Source organism: Periophthalmus magnuspinnatus, chromosome 6 (assembly GCF_009829125.3).
Source record: "Periophthalmus magnuspinnatus isolate fPerMag1 chromosome 6, fPerMag1.2.pri, whole genome shotgun sequence".
NCBI classification, from domain to species: Eukaryota; Metazoa; Chordata; class Actinopteri; order Gobiiformes; family Gobiidae; genus Periophthalmus; species Periophthalmus magnuspinnatus.
Genome location: NC_047131.1, coordinates 24,950,577 through 24,971,557, shown reverse-complemented (window position 1 = coordinate 24,971,557; position 20,981 = coordinate 24,950,577). Strand labels below are relative to the sequence as shown.

Below are 20,981 nucleotides of genomic sequence, written 5' to 3'. Positions count from 1 at the left end.
AGAGTTGTGTGAAGTCTTGTACAACACTAACCTGCAGATGGAGTGTATCTCGTGTGTGTCTTCGTCCTTGCGAGCGCTGTCTGTCAGACTGTCTCCCAGAGCCATGAGACACTGAGCAAAGCCCTTATAGATGGAGTGACACCTGCGGGCGGAGGCGGCTGCTACAGGCCAAGGCCGCAGCACTGCAAAGGTACAAGAGAGTGCGTACACGTGAGACAAATTAGCCAACACATGTTTCCTCATGTGTATTAATTACTAATACTGATATAGTTTACATCTGTACACAGAATAGCCTTAAACCTAGCCTTAAATCTATCTCCATGGACACAAGCCGATGACGCCACCAGGCCAAATTACAGGTAGTATCTGTGAAAATGTAAGCATACAAGTTTTTCATAATATTATTGATTAACTTTGATCTAATTGAATAAATGCAAAATAGATATGTATAATGCCATACTATGGAGCTTTCCTAGGCAAATCTATAACATCTCCACTGCAAAGTTACATGGTGCACCTTTAAGCTGAACTACATAAAAAAGATGTCCAAACTGTTTAAAACTTGGATCGGGGATAAAGTATTTTTTGAAAAATCTAATATACTGAATAATTTAGGCAACACACAAAACTAACTTTTAACATCTTTACACATAAATTAAAGCATAAATACAATACTATACAAAAGTCTAACCACAGTCTACGGCCTTGCTGATCTTGTGGGTGTGAGTGTGACGCCGGTGCAGATGACACTGGCGTCTTGCAGCCTATTTGTCCCATTGATGGACTGAGAGCGTCACTGCGATCCATCACACACAAACTGCTGTGGCTCCACTTTCTGCCTCATTCAGTGTTTAAAGTCCAGAGCTGATGGATGGGCCACACCACCGATGAGACACGCCAAAGCCTGTCCACTGCCGGCCTACCAAATACTAACAAAATACATCTACGCACTGATGGGGGCGTGTAGTTTTACTGCTGACAGCAATGGGGAATTATCAGCGAGCCCCCATTGTCTGACATTACATTTGTTGATTTCTCGAATATGTCAGATATATGGATTTACAATTTGCATTCTGCATGACATAAAAGCCCAAGCATCAGTCATCACTACTCACCCCTTCAGTGAGTTAAATATCTTTCAATAAACCAGCTACTTTCACCGCCATGCAACAGGGAAGAGGAGAGTAAAACCAAAGAATGCAGCCGCATACCAGTCTTAACTTATCCAGGCTTATGAAGATTACACACAGACAGTACTATCTCAACAAAATGCATTTTGTTGGACATGCAAAAAACATGAAGTTAGAATGCATCCTAGATAAGAACTGAGGCAGTTTGTGAGTAATGTGAATATAATTACATGTGAAAAATGCCTTGAAAGATGACGATGGTGAGCAGAAATGTCAAGAAAACTACCTTTCAACCATGGACCCCTCCTGGACAAATGAGGGATTACACCTACATCTTAATGAATTAGAATGAATCTTGAAATGTTGTGAACAAAAACACAAAATTATAGTAGTTATAATAAACAAATAATTCCTTGAGCATTGTTACTACCCAGCAGATGTCAGGTGCCGCTAGGGAGCTTGGAGCAAAACAGGTGAAATACTGAGGATTTATACGAACATTAACAAGTGTCATATCTGTGATTAGAAAAACAATGGGACGAAACACATCCTTGTAATTTTTGTGTTTGTAAAAGCTGTTAATTTCTCCTGGATGGATCAAATCAGTTTGTGTCTCAACATTAGACCTTTATTCTTAAGAACTCAAAGGATTACATTGTTATTATGTTGACAGTTTATATCAAACACCACAATGATTAATCCCATCGCATGAGGCCTAAAACAAAAGCCCTAATTTTCAGGTACACTGCACAAAAGTCGCAAGCCAAAAATACAAATCTCCTTCAAAGTAATCATCTTTATGAAAATGTGGAACCCCGTGAAGTTTGGTGCTCTGTAAACATGGCTCACAACATGACCAGCGCTTGCAGTTGTTTGTTCACACTTTCTAAAGGGAAACTCTTCCAGTGCACTAAATAATTCTGAGCCATCCTTGCGTCGCTCCAGTGTTGTTCCATAATTAACACAGGCTGGAGGTGACTGAAGTCGAATCAGCTTTCATGTTTTCACTCTCTGTACATGCTTTGCTGGCTTGCATAGATTAATTTAGTTCAGTGTTTTTTGAAGTCCCGCTATTGGAAAACGGCTGGCCTACATTTCACAAAGCGGGATGAGATAGAAGATGGAAAGAAAGCAAACAAAAGTGCAAATAGTAGCTGTGCAATCAGACTTAACCTCCTAGGAACTGGCGTCCTCATATGCGGACAACACATTTTGGGTTGTCTAGGCCCCAATGCAAATTTTTAGAAGATGAACAGCACACAAGAATAGCTACAATGCAAAAAAAATGTTCAATTTAGAATATTTTTAAGAGTTTAGAATGTTCAGAATATATATATTTATTTATTTATTTATTGTAAAGGCATATGTCTTCTTGCTCCTGTCAGCAGCACTTCACATGAGACACATTGAGGCACAATTGTTGTTTCTCATTTAGTTTTTACATTCAGGACAAATGTTGCTGTGTCAGGCACTTAATAAATGTTTGTTTTGTAATAAATGTCAAATGTTTTATCAAAATGATTAAAACGTCGACTTATGATGACATTCGTTTTACATCACATTTCTCAGAAACTACATAATGTAAAAAGATAACTGTTTGTTTTTACACTTATCAGGTCCCAATCAGCCCAAATAACAAAGAGAAGTTAATAAAGCCTGTCATGCAAGAGGAGGTTAAAGGTGTATTATGCAACTTTTCTGGTGGAGGGTGCGTCTTTTGTTTCTTTCCATGGAGATGTCATGTTATTACTACTGTTTTGAATTTTAAAGTTGACTATCTAGCTTTTATTTAATTATAGTCATTTTTTATTGCTCATCATAAATACCTTAAAAACATTAATTATTACTCTGATAGGGCTTGCCTCTCCACAAAAGTGACCTGTAGCTTGGTCTAGGGGTGACAACTGCTTGTTTTTAGGTAGGCAAGTTACTGAAAACTGAAAATACTGAAACACTGAGCTGAAAAGTGGATGCCTGGATATTGTGTATGGATCAGCTGGGTTTTATTCACTTTATTGCTGAAATTGCCGCGGGCCCCGCCATCATCATTGGGGTTGTATTATTTTGCATGGGGCTGCCGAGCTTGCCTGCAAATAAGTTCTATACAGAATACAGAGCTGTTTTAAAGCCTCCAGAGCATCAGTGCAGTGTTGACTCGTTGGTCACATGACCACAGAACATTTCACACACATCATTTCACCTGCTTTATATCATATTTTATCAGCAAAACTTTTCTCAGATTCTCAGTTGAAAAGAATGGGGTTCCTGCTTAACTGGAAGTGCCACCATAAAGAAAGCAAGTTTGGAAGATTTAGAGGAAAAAGTGTGCGGGGTGGAATAACTTTCTATTATCATTGTCCTTTTTAATAACATTTAAATAAAGCTCTAACTGTTTTTCCTGACAGACACCAGTTTACATTTTTATTACACTTATTTGAGGTGATTCCTAGTTCTAAAAATTATAACATGTAAGTGATTAAAAACTTCACTACATTCAACAAATAAAACAGTTTTGTAAATAAGGAATACGAACCTGTCCTTGTTTAACCTGTCTCCTTTGTCTCCTGCAGCTAAAGTGTCGTAAGCACAATAAGTAATTAGCATTGCACAGATGACATTTCTAAATGAACAGATATCTGCTGTTATCCGCTGCTTCTGATGCAAAAGATTACAAGACGATAAAAGACAAACGATGCTGTCACTGTAGCCAATCAACTGCCTCATCCATGAACAACTTAAAATGCAAAAGACTCAGAATCTACAATAAAAGTGAAGAGTACTGTATTCACGCCATTAAGCACAGGAACATACAATAGATTTAAGACCATTTTTTTCCATCTTACTCCTCACTGCTATTCTAAAGGACATGTTTGAATTTACAAAGATAAAAGTGTAACACGACTGTTGTCCTGAGCAGTGATGCAGTATTTTTTCATGTTGATATGATTAAAAGCAGAAAACAACTATAGACGATAATGTTTTTGTTGTAACAGCTCCCATTGCACTATTTATATCTTCTATTTAAAGGCTACTCTGGCCAAACGCACTCCTCCTAAAAGTCAGGACGCAAGAATAATTGCAACTGGACTAAAATTCGAATGTGCATTGGAATAATGCAAAGGGCAAAGTACTAACAAAATATCCGGTTTTATTGAGTTTGAAAATATATTTGGTCATATTTGGTTAAAATAATTCCAGTACTATTATTTATCCCCCAAATCATTCAAGCCTTGTGCAAATCATGGAAGGAGTCATAAACTATTGTATCTAGTGTCTTTATTTTTTCATTTTATTTGTAAATCCTTGCACATTCATTACTCACATTTTCCAACTCTGCAGCTCGATCCCTTTGGAGCGTTTGCCTGGTGACACTAGCGCGTTGCATAAGGATTAGCGCGTCCCTGTGGACTCGACTCGACTTGTTGACTGCAGCAGAGTCACGGAAACTGACTTAATCTTTGCTGCGCTCTGATTGGCCACTGTAAATGCCCATTGAAAACCATAAGAGGACCTGTTTGTCTCTGTCCCAACAGCAGAGCCATGTCCCATTTGGTGCATGTGAGCAGTAGATGATCATTGTGTGAGACAGTGCATTCCCACAACTTCTCCTCCACTCCCCTGGGATCGCCTGTTTAATATTTCAGACACAGGCCAATCCCTGTCCCACCGCACACTCCACTGGCTTGTGACTTTAAATGATTTCGTATTTCTTTTTTTTCTTTTTTCTTTTTTTTTACAGAAAACCTATTGATTTAAGGCAGGGCTGTGCAACCGCCTGAGGATTATTGGGTTCATTCATCTCCATCAAGAATTAATGAAGACCTGAGGAGGAAAGCTGCAGAGAATGATTGACAGAAGAGGAAACTAAAGCTCAGATGTTTTCTTCATGTTACATCAGATGCCTTGTTTTACACTGTCAACAATAGCATTTTTATAATAGACATAAAATTACTATTATATGATAAAGGTCTTTTACTCTCCATTGTAGTGTGAGCATAATCTTTTATCATTTTATATTGTATTTAATTGTTGTTCCTGGATTTTCAAAATAGTTGTATTATTGTTAAGTTTCAACTATAAATACTTTTGTAAACAACTGACTTACAAAATACTGGGTTAATAAAATGTAAATTCAACATATTTCAAAGCAAAAATAATAAGAAGCTAAAGTACAGATGTCTTAAACTAATATCACTTGTAATGTTGTAGATTTTTGTACAATGTTTAGTGGTGAAACTCTGGTGGTTTGAACTACACAAGGGGCCAAAAAAGATTCTTGTAGAAGTGCTCTATTGCTATTACTACTTATATAAGTGGAAAACTTGGCTTCTTCTAAGGCACAATAATATAAGAATCAGACTATTTCTATACAATCATTATAAACTATTCACTCGCTTATAGCACAGGAAACATCGGTTTAATTGACAGCAGGCTTGATTGAACTTACCAGGCTCCTGCTGTGATCCCTAGGGAGCACACAGACCAGCCTTGTTAAACACTAATGGTTTGGTACCTAAACAGTAACCGCACAGATGCATGTTTCTCTATGTATTGCCACGGTGGGAAGCCTCTCAGATTAATAAAGCACAAATCAGGAACCAACATCTGAGGCTTTTTCCTTGTTGTCTTCAGCATGCCGGCTTCATTAATGGGTAATCAACTACATGCCAGTTTTATTTTTCTCCATAATAATGTATATAAGTACACCATAATCAGTACCTTGTGGGACACATATGTCAGAAAATCACAGGAAATTGCTTTGCCAATAGCCACATTATAAGTGTAACCAAACACAATGATTACGTGTAAATCCTCGTGGCCTGTAATTAACATTGTTTGTGGAACATCCTCTAATTGATTGAATTTGTTTAAATGACAGTTTCGAAATGTGTTTTGCCATAGTGAAGACAAATTTAGCTTTTTCTCTATAACATGCAGATCATTATTGAACTTTTTGCATATTGTAAACCTCTAAACAACATTATCATTGAAATGGATGCATTCCTGTTCAAAACTCCATAAATGAGAGGCCCCGCATCTTCATAGTGGCATTTTATTGCAGCAACTATCACATATTAACTTTTTCTCATATTAACTTTTTTTTGGGTTTAATGTCAGAATCCTTTGAACAATTGCAAGTTATTTGTCAGTAGCTGACTTGGGTGTAGTTGCAAATAAAAATTTAAGGTTTTAGGTTATTTTAACATGCAAAATATATTTACAGCTTATTCTACAGTGCATGTACTGTTGCCTTTTGAAGTAAGGCACTATAAAATCTCACCACATGACATGGAAATTCATTGTTTTCTCAGTGATGCAGACCAGTGAAGGGACAGCTGATCAGCTGCTACTCAGCCTGCCTGCATTAATATTTGATATGTGAACCAAGACAGCACCCAGGAGGCCTACAGCACAGAGGGCTGAGTGATAGATACAGACAGAATCATGTCCAGGTGCGGCTCTTTTGATTGTGATCGGAGGGACATAAATATGATAAAAGCAATGATGAAGTGTACAGGAGACGACAGACTGATGGACCGCTGTGATAAACACAATTGGTTTGGCACTTTGTCTCATAAATGGGATGCTATTGTCTATGAAACAAACTTTTGTTTGTCTATCAATGGTAATGTGAACAAACTAAAACTTATAAACACCTGGCTGAGATGGAACACTCATGTAATACTTCATATTTCACCTCTCACTTACACCATCATCATCAAACAGAAATATTGTTCCATTCATTTGTAGCTGTGGTCTGAAATGAAATGACATTTATTATATAAGACAAGTTACAAACTGACCACAAAAAAAGGAAACAAAAAAAATAGACCACTAAAGAAAAAAAGATTGTGTGCATTGCATTTTCCTGTATAATGAATAGAACCTTTACCCCAACAGATCGAGGTGGGTGCTGCAGTAGCAAGAAGCTGGTTTGGACATAATTTCTGTTAAAAACTTTGCTTGCTTTGTAATGAGGTGGCTCTTGCGTGGTCGCATGGGGATTATGCAGATTTTGAATCAGGATGTCCTTGCAGTCACAAGCACTCACACTGCAATGACTACATGGGCAATGAGGATGAAGTGTCTTGCCCAGACCAACACCAGAATATAAGCACATTCACTTTGCAGCGGGCATATTATGTGTGAATGCAGCTCTAGATTCAGTACAGACATTTTCCTAACTGTGGTACCTTAGTCTTTGAGGAAAATTGCTTCTTCCCATTTCCTGATTTTTACATGAATCAAAACACTTCATGTTCGCAGAGCTTACCCTAGTTCAAGGTATTTTAATTGATGTTTTCAAATCCAAATAAAATTTCCAAGTTTAAAATTTTCATTAAAAAAAAAACTTCAATTTGACATTTTGCTACCTAACTTGAACATGCAATCTACGGTGCACTACTATTAAAAAGAATGAAAACTCCCAAATGTGTTCAATTTTTTCTGTTGGGATAAAATGCCAAGGACATTCTTAACAGAGAGAAGCCATGACATCTCACAACAAAATACATTTTAAAGTTTCATGAAGTTTTTTTCTTTTTAATTTGGTGAGAAAAAAATTCCAAAATAATTTTTCCAAAATTATTTTTCTACAATCCTTCGATAAGATCAACTTTAAAGGTACGCTATGTAACTTTTCAGATGGGGAGTCTGCCACTGGGTCACCTTAATTGTCTCTCCATGGATTGTTTTGCCTGGAATCTTCCCCAGAATGGTATTAAAGTTATTACCATGGAGACAAGCAAGTAAGATCTATAAGAATGATTCGAAGGTTGGCGGTTAAAATCCCGTTCTCAACATAAACATCATTGGTTGAGCAGTCAGATCCATTGATCCATAGGTTGGCGGTGCAATTCTAGCTCACACTGATGAATGCTGTCGTTGTGTCCTTGGGCAAGACACTTAACCCACCTCGTCCTCAGTGTCTGCGTACACCGGTGTATGAATGTGTGTGTGAATGGGTGAGTGGTTTCTTGTTGTAAAGCGGTTTGAGTGCCTTGAAGGTAGAAAAGCGCTATAGAAAAATGTGACCGTTTACCATTTACCAAGAATGCAAACATTTCAAAAGAAAAAAATGTAATTAAATAAAAGCAAGACAGATCTTAATTCCATATTGAAGAACATTACAGCCAAAGAAAGCAATAACTTTTACATGGAAATAGGCAAGTGGCAGCTCCCCTACAAGAAAAGTTACATGGTGTGCCTTTAACCCAGCTAATGTTCATGTTTCGGACCGATCCAACAGATAATGAAATGTGAGCCATATTATGCACAAACACGATGGTAGTGAGTTTACACTTGTTCACACACGCTCCACACTGATCTATTCATGAGGGTGGTCGTGCGAAGGCTGGCAGGATCACTGCTGACTGAGCGGAAAGGCTGCTGATGCCTGCTGCTCACCACACCTCACACACGCACACACACGCACATACACGCACAGCTTGAGGGGGGGGGCTGCGTCTCCAGAGAAGGCGTTCAAATTGATTATACCTACAGCTATTTTTCTTCTGGTGTCAATCCATCGCTGAATGAAGAGCATCCTGCCCCCGCCTTCCCCATAGCTGCAGTCTAAATGGTTGTCTTTGCCCTGGTGTGTTTTTATTGTGTGAGGCTATAGCAACTTACACTATGGGAACTTGTGACGTACTCTGGGTGCTCCTGAAAACATGCAACACTAATGATGAAGCTCCAGGTGACAGGCCTGTGTCCATAAGCACATATCCCACTGAGACCTTCAACTGTTTATAAGCGAGGAGGATCATCAGCAGAACGACCAGGGATTTTTATATATGAAAATGTAAGACTGAAAACGCACTACTGCAACCACAAGATTGATGATTGTTTCAAATGATTGGCACCAAATATTATTGGCCACATAATGTTAAAAACAGAATTTATGTTTCAATATTGATTGCAATATACCATTGTAAAAATATAGGCTACTATAATATTAGATTTATGAATATTTCAAGGAGATAAAAGTAAATTTAGGTAATTCATCCATGAGCTTAAGCAACATATACTTTGAAAATAGATTACATATTTGATATCTCAGCTGTTTGAATGATAATGATTTGCCTACAGGTATGTAGGCTCAGAGTCTCACTGAATGAAAGATTCAGTCAATAGTCAGATTAAATGCAGTCAGAGTATCACTACAATAATTGTTAAACACTAAAAACATCTGACTGTGTGAATGCTTGACATAAAAGGGAATTATTTTAAGTAGCCAACACATTCATATCTTAGAGGCTTTGTTTCACTCATTCTCATATCATTAAATAAACATTTCATTCAAAGCCAGTATGAATGCATAATAAGTCTAGCAGTAAGAAAGCATGGAGTTTTAAACATACAGGCCCAACTCAAAGAAAGCACTTATATATATCCACATAGATCCTCGACATACAGTTTTCTTTCTTGCGGAAACTTAAGTTTTCTATCCACAAGAATGTTGGTATTAACAAGCATTTTATCCCTGTATGAACTTACCCAGTCTAAACACTTCCTCTTCTCTCATCTCTCTACATCCACTTGTCATTAGCTCTGTAAACAGCCTCTTAAATGTGACCACGGTTACTTTCTGCACATCTTAACTGTGCAGATCTGGATCTCACAGACATATCCTTCCCTGATCTCCACACACGCTGTATTAAGACACAGAAGTGAGATGTTTAATACCGAGCACAACTTTTCTCTAAAGCAAAGATGAAATGAAGCCAGTGTTGGGGTTTACATGGGGCTTTTAAGTCTGCAAAGAGCTTGTGATCAGTGAATAAATTGGATCTAATAGCGGTGTGGTCTGTGTGTGGTGAATGTGTGTGTCTTTGGGTTGAAAAAAATTGGACAAATTGGATTTATAGCTGTTTCTGCCATCCTCTGTCTGTTTTGATTTGTAAATATTTGTTCAAACCATTACCTTTGGTCATGATCCAATACTGATGATGACCGACTTAAAGCAGCTCATTATAGACACTGGGACTGTGCAATAATGAAACTATACCATAAAGACTGTTCCTACATCATCTTTCTCTATTCATCTGTAAGCTTCTATTGGAGCCACAGCTGCCCTGGGGTAGACTGCCAGTGCCAATCAGCCCCCTGCAGACACCACTTTTATACTAGGGAAGGTGGGTGAAGTGCCTAAGTACACAAGAACAATGGGAATCTATCCTTCAACCACTGAACCACTGTCACCCCCATTTTTAGTGGTTAGCTTGTCTGTTTTCCATACACCACTGAAATAAACACATCTGGTTGCTCAAATACCTCAGCCTCACTCTTCTCCTCTTCACCACCAGAGTTCAACAGGACGTGTTTTATCCAGCAAATCCACTACAATCTTTTCCTTCATCACATTATTGACATCCCTACAGGGTTGAGGCACCAAGGTCCCTTCCTGTGCCTCTCCTGTTTGACCTGTATATGAGGCTCAATCTCCCTCTGAAGCACATCTGGCCAGTCGCAGCTGAACACACATTTAAACAGAGCCTGTAGTGAGTTACAGCCTCCTCAGGGGACTGCTAAATCCTTTACACATGCTAATGAGATCCAATGACATCCTATTATTCTATCAGGACAAGTGCTGACTCAGGTGATCTGCAGGAGCCTGGGACAAGTGGAAGCTGGTTTGAGCTCACAATTAAAGGCACGCCTCAGAAGTTTAAGAATAAAGTCATTTCAGGTGAAATGGACACTACAAAAATAACACCTTTATCCAAATATTTAATATTTTATCAGAAAGGTGTCATATGATGAAAAATAAACAATTACATTATTATGATGCAGAAAAATCAGGCCAATGAGATGGAATTGTAAGGCTGATATGGTCACTTACTTAGGTAGTTATTTAACTTGAAACAAAACTGTTCTATCCTGAGATTTGTGCACTGGGAGATTTGTTTAAAGTTATGGAGCCATGAAAATAATAATTATATCTTGTTTTACAGAGTTCCAGCATCAGTGCCTATACTTCTGTATAATAAGTCAAAACACTGTCATTTGAAACTGGAAGAGGAAAACTATAAAACAATTTTGATTGTTTCCATGGTTACCCAGTTGGCTCTGCTACATCAGCACAAACGCTACTTCCACTTTGTATGCAGTTGTAGCCGCTCCTCTTCTGCTCTACGGCAACATTTCCTCAAAAATCAATGGGGTCTATGGCAGGTGTATGTAGGCAGAGCTGCTCTGGCTGGCCCCTGGGAGCCTAAGGGTTACCTGCTTGTTATACCACAGCTCTGTGCTACAACACTGCACGCACTAATTGCCAAAAGGAGAAGCCGTAGAAAGTGCAAAGTGCTCAAAGTGCTCTACAGTAAACACAGAGGTCCAAAAGTGTTAATAAGGTTCGACCAGGCCCATCTGTTTTAGAGGGAGAGGTGGTGCAGACTGGCTTGTTCTTGTTTAATTGACCCACTGCATTACTGGAGTCACTGTGACCCTCTCTGAGCTCCAGCTGTGAAGAGGCCTGCACTCAGTGAAACAGCAGGACAAATAATAAGGGCTATACTGTACTGCGAGTGTCATAGAGGTGTAGAAGTGACAGTATTAAACTAAAGCTGTTAGTGTGTTTGAGCTGGGACTGGGTCAACAATGTGTGGATACAGTACTCAGTGAAAAAAAGTCCTTAACATTAGCTAAAAAAAAATGTATTTATGCAAACTGGATGTGACTCATACACATAAGCCGATTCTTTTTTTGCCAGGTAGATGACAAAGCTATTATTCTGCAGTGAATGTGCTTGTTGTTTTTCCTGAAGTTATGTATGTGGGACACCCTCCATAATTATAGCTGTAGTGAGCTTAAGGAAGAATGGTGTGATTAAATATTTATGAAGTATTTTTATTATTTTTTCAACTTTTACTTTGAAGGGACTTGTAGTAAATTGAAAGAAGTATAAATATTGATCCATTTTGATAGGGTTCTTAAAAGTACATTATGTTTTGGTAGACCGTCCTCAACCTGCCTGTGTGTATGGAGGTGTTGTTGCTTTGCTTGTAATGTTCTGCAGTACATCATTAAATATGTCAAACTCCAGTGAGTTACAGGTCAGATATGTGGAGAGGAGACTCCACTCACAGTAAGAGGACATGTTTAAGTTACTTTTCAAGCAATAAAAACACCTGTAATTACATAAAACCCAAATTGATTACTCTGATGTCGTGCTGTGGAGCATTCCAGATAAAGAAATAACATCATCATTGAGATCAGCAAGCAAAGGAGAAGTTACATACAGCACCAGTCAGTTTTAATTGTGTGCAAAAACATTTTCCACCATGTCTTCATATAGTGGCCATTACACTACTTTGCCTTTCACAATTCCTGAGTGGCTTATCTTTCATATTCATGTGAGATTTATGCTATTCGGAGTTTAGTGGAATTGCATCAGGCAACAGGCGCACTATACTTTTCCTCCAGTTTGTCAACTTGTCACGGCACTATATGATGGAGTCTGGGTATAGAGACAGAGGAGTTGTGCTAATTGTTGGAGCAGTTGACAGCAGCTCAGCAAGAATGCGGCTACTGTGAAACGTAACAGAATTTACTCTGCACTTTTGAAACTTTCTTTTTCACAAAGTGCTTCAAATCATCCCTAAAGTCATTAATAATAAACGACAGCGCGCCTCTGAGGGTCTTTGGATGACATCACGGACAAAAGTTGAAAATCTTGTATTTCGAAAGGCCTCTGTTCTGTGAGCCACTTAGTCTGCTCGCGCTGCATTAAGCCTTGAGCAGACTAACACACTGTCCAGCCCAGTGCCAGAACATGGGCTTCTGCTTGGCACTAATAGTGTAGTGTGTCTCCACCACCGATACTCGATCTGTCTGTGGCATTTGGATCGATAAGTGGTGAGAAGTAAGAAATATAGACCAACTATCCCCCTGCACTCCTGTCTCAGCCTCAGAACATTGTTGATGCCAATTTACGCCCCGCTTTAATTACTGCATAACATTAAAATATGCCCGTGCAAAGTTTTGTGTTGTATCTTACTAACTAGAAGTGGATAAAGTCCCCCGTATCCCAGGATTTACTGTGGAATAGCTGAGTAATATGGCTTCTGCAGGCTTTAACTTGCTGGTGCATAGCCAATTACTCTGAGTGACTGCCAAAGCTATATCGCCCACTGACAAACAAACATCCTATGTGTGATTAAGGTGGGTCTAAGCCTAGACAAGCGCATCTACGGCTAACAGCTCAAACACAGCGGTGGTACAGGGGGATTCTGCGCTAATCTGACACTTAAAGAGAAGATTAACCGTAAGAGCAGCAAGGACTTAGAGTTTAACAAAGTATGACAACTGGATCAAAATGTGTGAAAATGACATTTGTTGTAAACACAGTTAAAACTATACGATGTAAACACGTCCAGAAACACTGACAGTTATGGGAAATCAATACGGATGTTGCATTCAGTGATATTTGTTTTAATGGTGCAAAGGATTTTTCAGACTCACACTTGTTTACTCTATATTCAAATGTTATTGCAGCTATAGCAGACTTCACTATAAAGTAAAAAAAAACTCGGGCTCAAGACATATAACAAGTGGTCAAAATGAGTTTCCTCCACAGGCTGGGCACTCCCTTAGGGATAGGGGGTGTTCCGGGCATGTCCTAATGGGAGGAGACCCCGGGGAAGACCCAGGACATGCTGGAGGGACTATGTCTCTCGACTGGCCTGGGAACATCTTGAGGTTCCCCTCGGAGGAACTGGAGGAAGCCCAGCGTGAGGAAAGTCTGTCCCTGCTGTCCCTGTGAACCAGCCCCGGATATGCAGAAGAAGATAGATGGAAGACTAACTACAGTGTACAGCTTCACCATTGCTGGCAGAACTGGTCAAACTTACTGTAGGGTGAATGTGTTCAGATATTTTTTATAGCAATCTAACTATCTTGCATTCATGAAAGTATTATAAATGTATTGACCATCACAACTAAACAGCATTGTCCTGAACAATTCTGCAACTCACAATCTAGCCACCTCTTTGTTCATCTTGCTTGTGAAATTCTGTATTATGTCTTTACTGATCTGTTACTTTACCAGCGGACATCATGGTCCAAACTGCGCAAGTGAGTTTATAAGTTAGTTTAAGTCAATATGGAGACTTGGGTTACCTTCCACCTACATTCAAAAACTTAATCCAGTCAGAATCTTATCAAAACATCTGCATTCTCCTCTCACTCTCTCCTCTCAAGGTGTCCCCTTTCATTCTCATATCCTCCCTAACTTTGCCCAAAGCCTTCTAACTTTTGTTTCTTTCTAACCACCTAAACCTTACGTTGTTCAGATAAGTGCATGAGCAGGGATACACAGAGGACCGAGGCGTCAGATCGTCTTGTGTGAGCTCCGCATCGCACCATTCCCACCCTTGAGAAAATCACTTTTACATACTTTACTTCAAACCTTCACATACATATTCATAAAGGCAACCCACTGTTCCTAAAATCCTGAGTGGTTGCTGATGCTAAACACTATTAGGAAAATGTTTGGTTGTGATGAGAAGATGCTTGAGAAAGACATTGGGGATTCTGCAGAGGGTAAACCAACCTTAACTGCACAACACTTGGGAAGCTTATGAAGATTTGAAGAATGCACGCACTCATGTTTGTGTGGCGACTGCAGAGGATCCTGTGTGTGTCTGAGAGGTGCAGAATCACAGAATGGAGGTTAACACTTCACTGTATTTTTTCACTAGCACTCATGATAAGGGGAAAATCGATCAACAAGAGTAAAATTGGAAGTTTCCACATAGAGAAATAGCTATTGAAAAGAGAGTCGCCATATTATGCAGTGTTTAATGCTGAGTACCAAAGATGCAAAATTACTATCCACTAGTGAATGGAGTGAGCATATTTTATATTTCAGTGTAGGTCAAAAGGTATCTTTGAACTTTTGCTGTCAATATGTATTTTAGCTTGTGTGTGGGTACAGTGTTGTCATCATTTGCCCTTTCTCTCTGCTGTGTTAAAGTTCCTGCACGTACCAGATTTTCTCTCCATGTATTTGAGCAAAGTTTGTCTTATTCCAGTGCAGATATGTTGCAAAAGCAGCTCTTGAGGTCAAAGTATGTCCACTGCGTTTTACTATCCTATAATCAGGGAGTGCGTGTTGTCATGGTTAGCTTTACAGTGACAGCAACACTACGCTCTGGTCTCTGAAAGATGTGAAAAGGGCTTATAAACTCATCGCTGTGAGTAATTAAGATGCTCAGAATGAATAAGGTAAATGAGGAATAAGTTTGGACCACTATAAGACAATAAAAATCAAGTGCAGTGCCTTTGGAGGAATAAAATGTTCTATCTTAAGTTAAATGGTCGTGGTTAAACGTCTTACTGTTTATGATCAGGAAATGTATATTGAATGCTATTATTAATAAAGGACATAATAAAATATGATGGAATGATGGAATGTGATGGGGAAAAAATCTAGATAATTTTTTGTCATATCGCACAGCTCTAGCTAATTTTATGCAAGCTAAGTGCCAGTTAGCATCAAAACTAACATTTGTAGTAAGTTGAGAGGTGATGTAATCTATAAAGCAAATATGAAATGGCTGTGGACACAAACTGCGAGCGCTAAATCAAACAGTAATGAAATGAAAGTTAAAATATATTCAAACTTATGCTAAAACTATTGTAACTTTTAATATAATTGAAGAGTAAATAAAACTGACTTGACTCCTTTTTGTGTCAGAATGAAAACCAAATTTCTATATGTGAACTGCATTAAGGCCACTCATGAGAATGTCTGTCATATCCAAACGAAAAAAACAAAAAAACAAAGTCAGCCTTGTGTGTCCGCGTTGTTTCTGATTTCCCATGGTCCTCTGCTCTTTCTCTCTCACACCATTGTACGAGGAGTTCCTATCACTACCACATACACTACAGTGCCTGCAGTGGGTCCCACAGAGCTAGGCCGGGTGATTAAAAAGGCCTTTGAACAAAATGGAGGTATTCAGCATCACCTTTTACACACACAGATTATGTGGTTGAGTGTCCAGATGGGGATTCTCATGGAGTTGTCTTTGTCCCATGTTGTACACTTTGCTGAATGAATAGCGAAATGGATCCTCTAATCATTTTGGCAAGAAGCTTTTAATATACAAAGATAAAAAAGATAAGGAAATAAAATCAGCACCTGGTAAAATGGGAAAAAAATGCCTCATTGTGTAAATCTGTGAAAGCAAGAATTCAAACTGAATAATGATAAACTACTTCAACGTTAACTCTTTTAGGTGCACTATGCAAATGTTGTGGTTCAGGGTCCGCCACCTGCTTGACTCCACAGAGATGTGATTGCTTTGTTTGAAATGTTCCACACTATTACAAGAAACTTAAAAAGCAAAGCAACAAGCAAGCAGTTGCTAGACCTTCAGCCAGAATAGTGCATATACCTATTACATAACATACAGATGACATTTTGAAGACTTTGACCATTCAAAAAATAAAATATTTTGTTATGAATTGTTAATTGCTATGACCACATTAATTTGTTATCTCTCTGAAACCCAAGGATAGCCTATTACTCCCCTCTCTTCAGACCTTTCTCCAGTGATAAAACAATGCGATTTTATGATCCAAAATGAAGTGGCCGTCAAAACGCAGGTCTTTTCAATAATAACTCGTCATAGCTCAAAGTAAAGTCTAAATTTAGATGCAATAAAAAGAAAGTTCTATTACTGCATAAATCCATCCATAAGTGAAATCCACCAGTACTGGGAGGAAACTTGTCCCAACTTGGAGATAATGAACTTGTTTATGATTATGTGGAGTCCATTTCTGTTCTAGTAAAATGCAAATGAGCCCTGCTCTAAATTAAAAATAACTACAGTTTGTATCAAATTTATGCACCATTACCAAATGTACCTCAATCATCACCATTACAAAACACTGTGTAAAACATTATGTAACAGCCAGTCCCAGCGCAGCAGAATGCCAAAAATGACTCTCATGTTTGTACAGCAAACAGACGGAATCGTATTCATCATAACTTTATGTGACAGATACACAAACTCACTGCTCAAATTCAAAACAAGAAAATAATCCAATGCAAATTTCAAACAAAGATCAGGCAATGAAACTGGAACTGTCTAAATTCTTAAATCAGAAGAAGTCTGGTGTATATCTAAAGTTATGTTTTCCCAGTGTAGTAGAGACGTAATTATCATCAGCAAAGCAGGAAACTATGTGTCATTTTGAGATGAAGCTTCTAGTTTGATAGTAGCACTTCAGTCTTCACCAAGCCCTGAAGACCCAATTTAAAAGCTGGTGTTTCACTGCATGTGTCACTTAGCTTTCAATCTAAGCACACTTGGATTAACTGAACCAGGACCAAGACACGTGTTCATCTCCAAATGATGACAGTGAAATAAGTATTTTACCGACCACTTTTTTTTAAGCTGTATGCCTGTATGTCATAACCAGCTCCACAAAATGTGTGTAGAGTAATCAATGTAGATAATGTATGTATGCGTGTGTGTGTGTGTTTGTGTGTGTGTGGGGGTGTGTGTGTGCGTGTGTGTGTGTGTGTGTGTAGGTGTGCGCGCGTGTGTGTGTGTGTGTGTGTGTGGGGGGGGGGGGGGGGGGGGGGGGGGTATGTATGTTGAGTTCCTTATTCCAGTTTGAGAAGCTGGCCTCTACAGGGCTTTCCAGAAAAATCTGATTAGATTCCCACCAATCAATGCAGCAAAACCCTGACCTCCTCAAAGGATGAAATTCTAGTCTAAAAGATCAATGTGTCTGTTAGTTGATTGATTATTGGCCATCATTTTACAGTACTCTGCTTCTCACCTAATACTTGACTTGCATAGTTTCAAAGTGTATAGTTAACCACTTTGAACAAATTTATGTTTACAGTTCAAAAGATTCAGTCCCTTTCAAGGGAAACAGTGAATAAACATCAGCATTTAATGATCTATTGGGATTTTTGCCACTTTTATCATTTAGTGTTTTATTAATAAATAGTGGAGACTAAATGAGTGGGTAACCCACTTCCTGTGACCTTCCAGTTCTTGAGTCATTACAGCCACCCTGAGCTGCAATGACCTTCTCCCAGTGGGCACACCTTATTGATTTACAATATGTTGACATGTTTGAGGAAACAGAGCTGCTTCCCAATTTAACACGGTATAGATCACTCATGCACGTTGTCACATTACAGTAGAGTGTCCCTGTCGATTTTTGTCAGCCTTATAGTCTTTTAATGGAGGGAATGACCAGGCCATGTTGTTTCAGTGTCACTCATTATCTTTTTAAGGCACACATGTGTTTTATATGGTTCTTTACAGAGAAACGAGTGAGGCACAAACAGTCTCATGTGGATATGTTAAAGAAAGTGATGTGAGGCACACGCACATTGATGTGAGGCACATCAATGTGCGTGTGCCTCACATCAATGTGCGTGTGCCTCACACATTGATGTGAGGCACACGCACATTGATGTGAGGCAAGACAGTGTTTATAAACTCCAGTCATTTTGCCTTTTACCCTTATGTCATTTGTTCTTTGTCTTGTATAAACTTGTACGAGCCTGACGGTTTTTGGTCAAGAAGGTGTCCTCATTGGCTCGGTGTAAATCTGGGGCAGACTGTGCAGATTGCCCTTGGGGAGGGCACTTAACCCGCCCCTCCAGGTGTACAGCCCTGTCCAGGGTGATGGCCACAGCAGATGGGACACCTGCCTGAAGACCTCTGCTCCAGTACAACTGAATGTGAGCTATCAGATACCATGTCCAACACAGGGCACTGTGGAGACGTGGATACGGCTGGTGCATTATTCAACCTAAAAGCTCATCATGAGGAGCTCAGCAGTAATGTGTAATCAAAGATTGATGCACAGAAAACCGTTTGGTTCTTTCGATTATGTAAAGCAATAAAGCTGCAGTTCAGAGGGAATCAAGAAATGCACAGAGTCACTTAAGAAGGACAACAGAGTGACAATGAGACTCACGCTGGAGAAAGTCCTTATATTGAAACATGCAGAAACACAGGAACATATTACTGCGAGTGGCAAGCAACTTATCAAAAAAAGAATATTAACTTGCTTTGCCATTAAGCAACACGGTGAAAAGATTTTTAACAACTTATACTTCACCTCATTGTAATTCACAACAGTCTCCCAGATGCAGCGCACACACACTGATGTGAGAAACACACACACTGATGTGAGGCACACACACACATTGATGTGAGACACACACACACTGATGTGAGACACACACACACTGATGTGAGACACACTCAACCACTGATGTGAGGCACACACACACTTTGATGTGAGGCACACACACACATTGATGTGAGGCACACACACATTGATGTGAGGTACACACACACTTTGATGTGAGGCACACACACACATTGATGTGAGGCACACACACATTGATGTGAGGTACACACACACATTGATGTGAGGCACACACACCTTGATGTGAGGTACATACACACACACACACACACACTGATGTGAGGTGCACGGACACACACACTGATGTGAGGTGCACACACACACATTGATGTGAGGCGCACACACACATTGATGTGAGGCGCACACACACGCACATTGATGTGAGGCACACACACATTCATGTGAGGTACACACACACATTGATGTGAGGCACACACACACATTGATGTGAGGCGCGCACACACACATTGATGTGAGGCGCACACACCCACACGCACACAATGATATGAGGCGCACACACACATTGATGTGAGGCGCACACACACACACACAATGATATGAGGCGCACACACACACACATTGATGTGAGGTGCACACATGCACCCTCAGAAGACAGAGTGGAGCACAGATTGTCCTGGACGATGCTCTGACCCTCTGCTTCAGCTAATGAGCTTTTATTGACTCCGGCACCTGAACTCACAAACGCAACTTATCACTGTTAGCACCCTGATCCCCTGACGCATGGCACCCAAGGGAGAGCACGGCTAACACTCAGTGAGGATTCCAAAGACTAACTGCCGTGCGTTAATACAGCATAACACACAAGTACTTTGAGAATGGTTAAATCCCATTCTGTGTCACTGCTCTGCAGCCATCGCCGTCACATCACCAGAGCAACGGCTAAACAAAGGCTCAACTGCTCTGAATAGAATGAAGGGACTAGTGTAACACAGAAATAACTGATATTTGAGAGATTTACAGACAGTGATTCAGCTTTTCAGATTCACAGGTGACATTTCAGTATCCATGGTATAAGCACTTAAACAACTTAAAGCCATGCTTTCTGCAGTTTTAAAGACTCCGCGTTGTGCATTAAAACTGCATAACGCTTGGCTCCTTGTTGTTTAATGTTTACTAATATCACAGCACTGAATAAACCACATGTCTGCTGGGATGTTCTATAAACAAACAATTAACTTAGAAAGTTGTTTTTTTTTGTAAAAGCCTGCTTGCCTAAGTGTTATGTAACCACCCTCTTCCCAAACATCTGTATGTTAAATACATAAATTAATTAGGATTTCTGAGGAGACAAAAGAGCTTCATAGAATTTGAATTTTTTACTTGGAACCCAACTCCACTGACTTTAAATCTATCTATCTATCCATTCATCTATAATTATATTCTGTTTATTATAATATTAATGTCTTAGGTTTCCTGGTTCTGGTTGATGGGCAAACTCCAAATACTAACCAAGCCTTGCATTGCTTAGCTTCTGAGATTGGATGAAATTGGACATTGATGAGTAGGTTTGGCTAAATAGCGCACAGCAGACCCTATATCCATCTGCACCCACTATAATGCGTCTATCCCTTTGCTTTGAGTGCACACAAGTGAGAGGATTGAACTTTGGTTATACATGAGCCATGCATGCAGACGCCA

The 20,981-nt window shown here is 39.4% G+C and overlaps 1 protein-coding gene across 1 annotated transcript in view; it reads right to left on the bottom strand.

Annotated features, from left to right (window-relative positions):
* nrn1la (neuritin 1-like a) overlaps positions 1 to 20,981 on the bottom strand; it is a 49,136-nt gene that overhangs the window by 13,178 nt on the left and 14,977 nt on the right. Inside the window, exon 3 of the mRNA XM_033967564.2 lies at positions 32 to 182. Within this exon, the coding sequence (XP_033823455.1) occupies positions 32 to 182 (151 nt within the window). The remainder of the gene's footprint in view (positions 1 to 31; positions 183 to 20,981) is intronic.